Genomic DNA, 1,042 nt, shown 5'->3' on the forward strand with positions numbered 1-1,042 from the left:
AAGATGGGAAAGTGTTAGAAGTCAGTACTAATACAAACCTTTACTTCCTGTGTATGCGATGAAAATACAGAATAAATATTAGGTATCCGCTAGTAATACCTAAAACATTACATCTCATTATCACTCCATCACAAAAGCATTTTTTTGAAGTGGGAAATTCCATTACTAGTACTGTGTTTAACATAAACTTGAGAGCTCTTACGCGTTGTTATTGGAGTTAGCTTTCTTGCCAGCCTTAAGTCTTCCTAATTTCATACTGACAGAACCTGGAGCACACTTGAGGATAGCGGCTGCCTGCTCCTGGGTAGCCTGGCGAAGGTCTTTATCGTTCACTTCAAGGATCTGATCACCTTGCATGAGCCGACCATCACTCTCAGCCACACCACCCGGAACCTAGAATGTTGTAATTGAAAAGTTAGACTTAGTTTTCCTAAAAAGTCCATACTAGGAAGGTGTAAGGAGATGGTAGGAGATGCATATCATTCTAAAAATACCTTTAAAACCCACAATGTATACTAATAAAATGTTATGCTATACATAATATTTGAACTCACCACATCAGAGATGAAGACACCAGGGCCATTCTTACGTCCAACTATAGAAAGTCCAAGACCCTTGCCAGACTTCTTTGTGAGTTGGACGGTGATAATGTCATACAAATCCTCTTCCTTCTGACTTCCCTCTTCACGGTAAACAACCATTTTTACCTGGAATTCACGACAGTTGTTATTGACAACTGATAGTAAGATGCTAAGACGCTAGGGATGACAAAATAAAAAATGAGTTTCATTTAGCATTATTTCTATTTTATACTCTCAATTATAGATTGAATTCCAAAGATATTTGAGAACTGCTTCTTATTAGTAATTGTGAGGATGATAAGAAGAAAGTAGTGAAAATGGCAAAGAAAAAAAAGGATGACCTTCCCTATTTCGAGTGACCATTTGCACAAATAAATATGGTTTGTTTTTACTCCATGTGTGTGAGCTGCTGTGTGTCCTTAAAATATGAAGCATGTTACAAAATATGAAGCATGTTTTAC

At 37.0% G+C, this 1,042-nt stretch overlaps 1 protein-coding gene across 1 annotated transcript in view; it reads right to left on the minus strand.

Annotated features, from left to right (window-relative positions):
- LOC119589052 (multiple PDZ domain protein-like) overlaps window positions 1-1,042 on the minus strand; it is a gene marked incomplete at its 5' end in the record, with an annotated part of 103,178 nt that overhangs the window by 2,578 nt on the left and 99,558 nt on the right. The window contains 2 exon segments of the mRNA XM_037937627.1: window positions 203-393; window positions 555-707. Coding sequence (XP_037793555.1) covers window positions 203-393; window positions 555-707 — 344 coding nt within the window.

This window comes from Penaeus monodon, chromosome 25 (assembly GCF_015228065.2).
Source record: "Penaeus monodon isolate SGIC_2016 chromosome 25, NSTDA_Pmon_1, whole genome shotgun sequence".
Classification (NCBI taxonomy): domain Eukaryota; kingdom Metazoa; phylum Arthropoda; class Malacostraca; order Decapoda; family Penaeidae; genus Penaeus; species Penaeus monodon.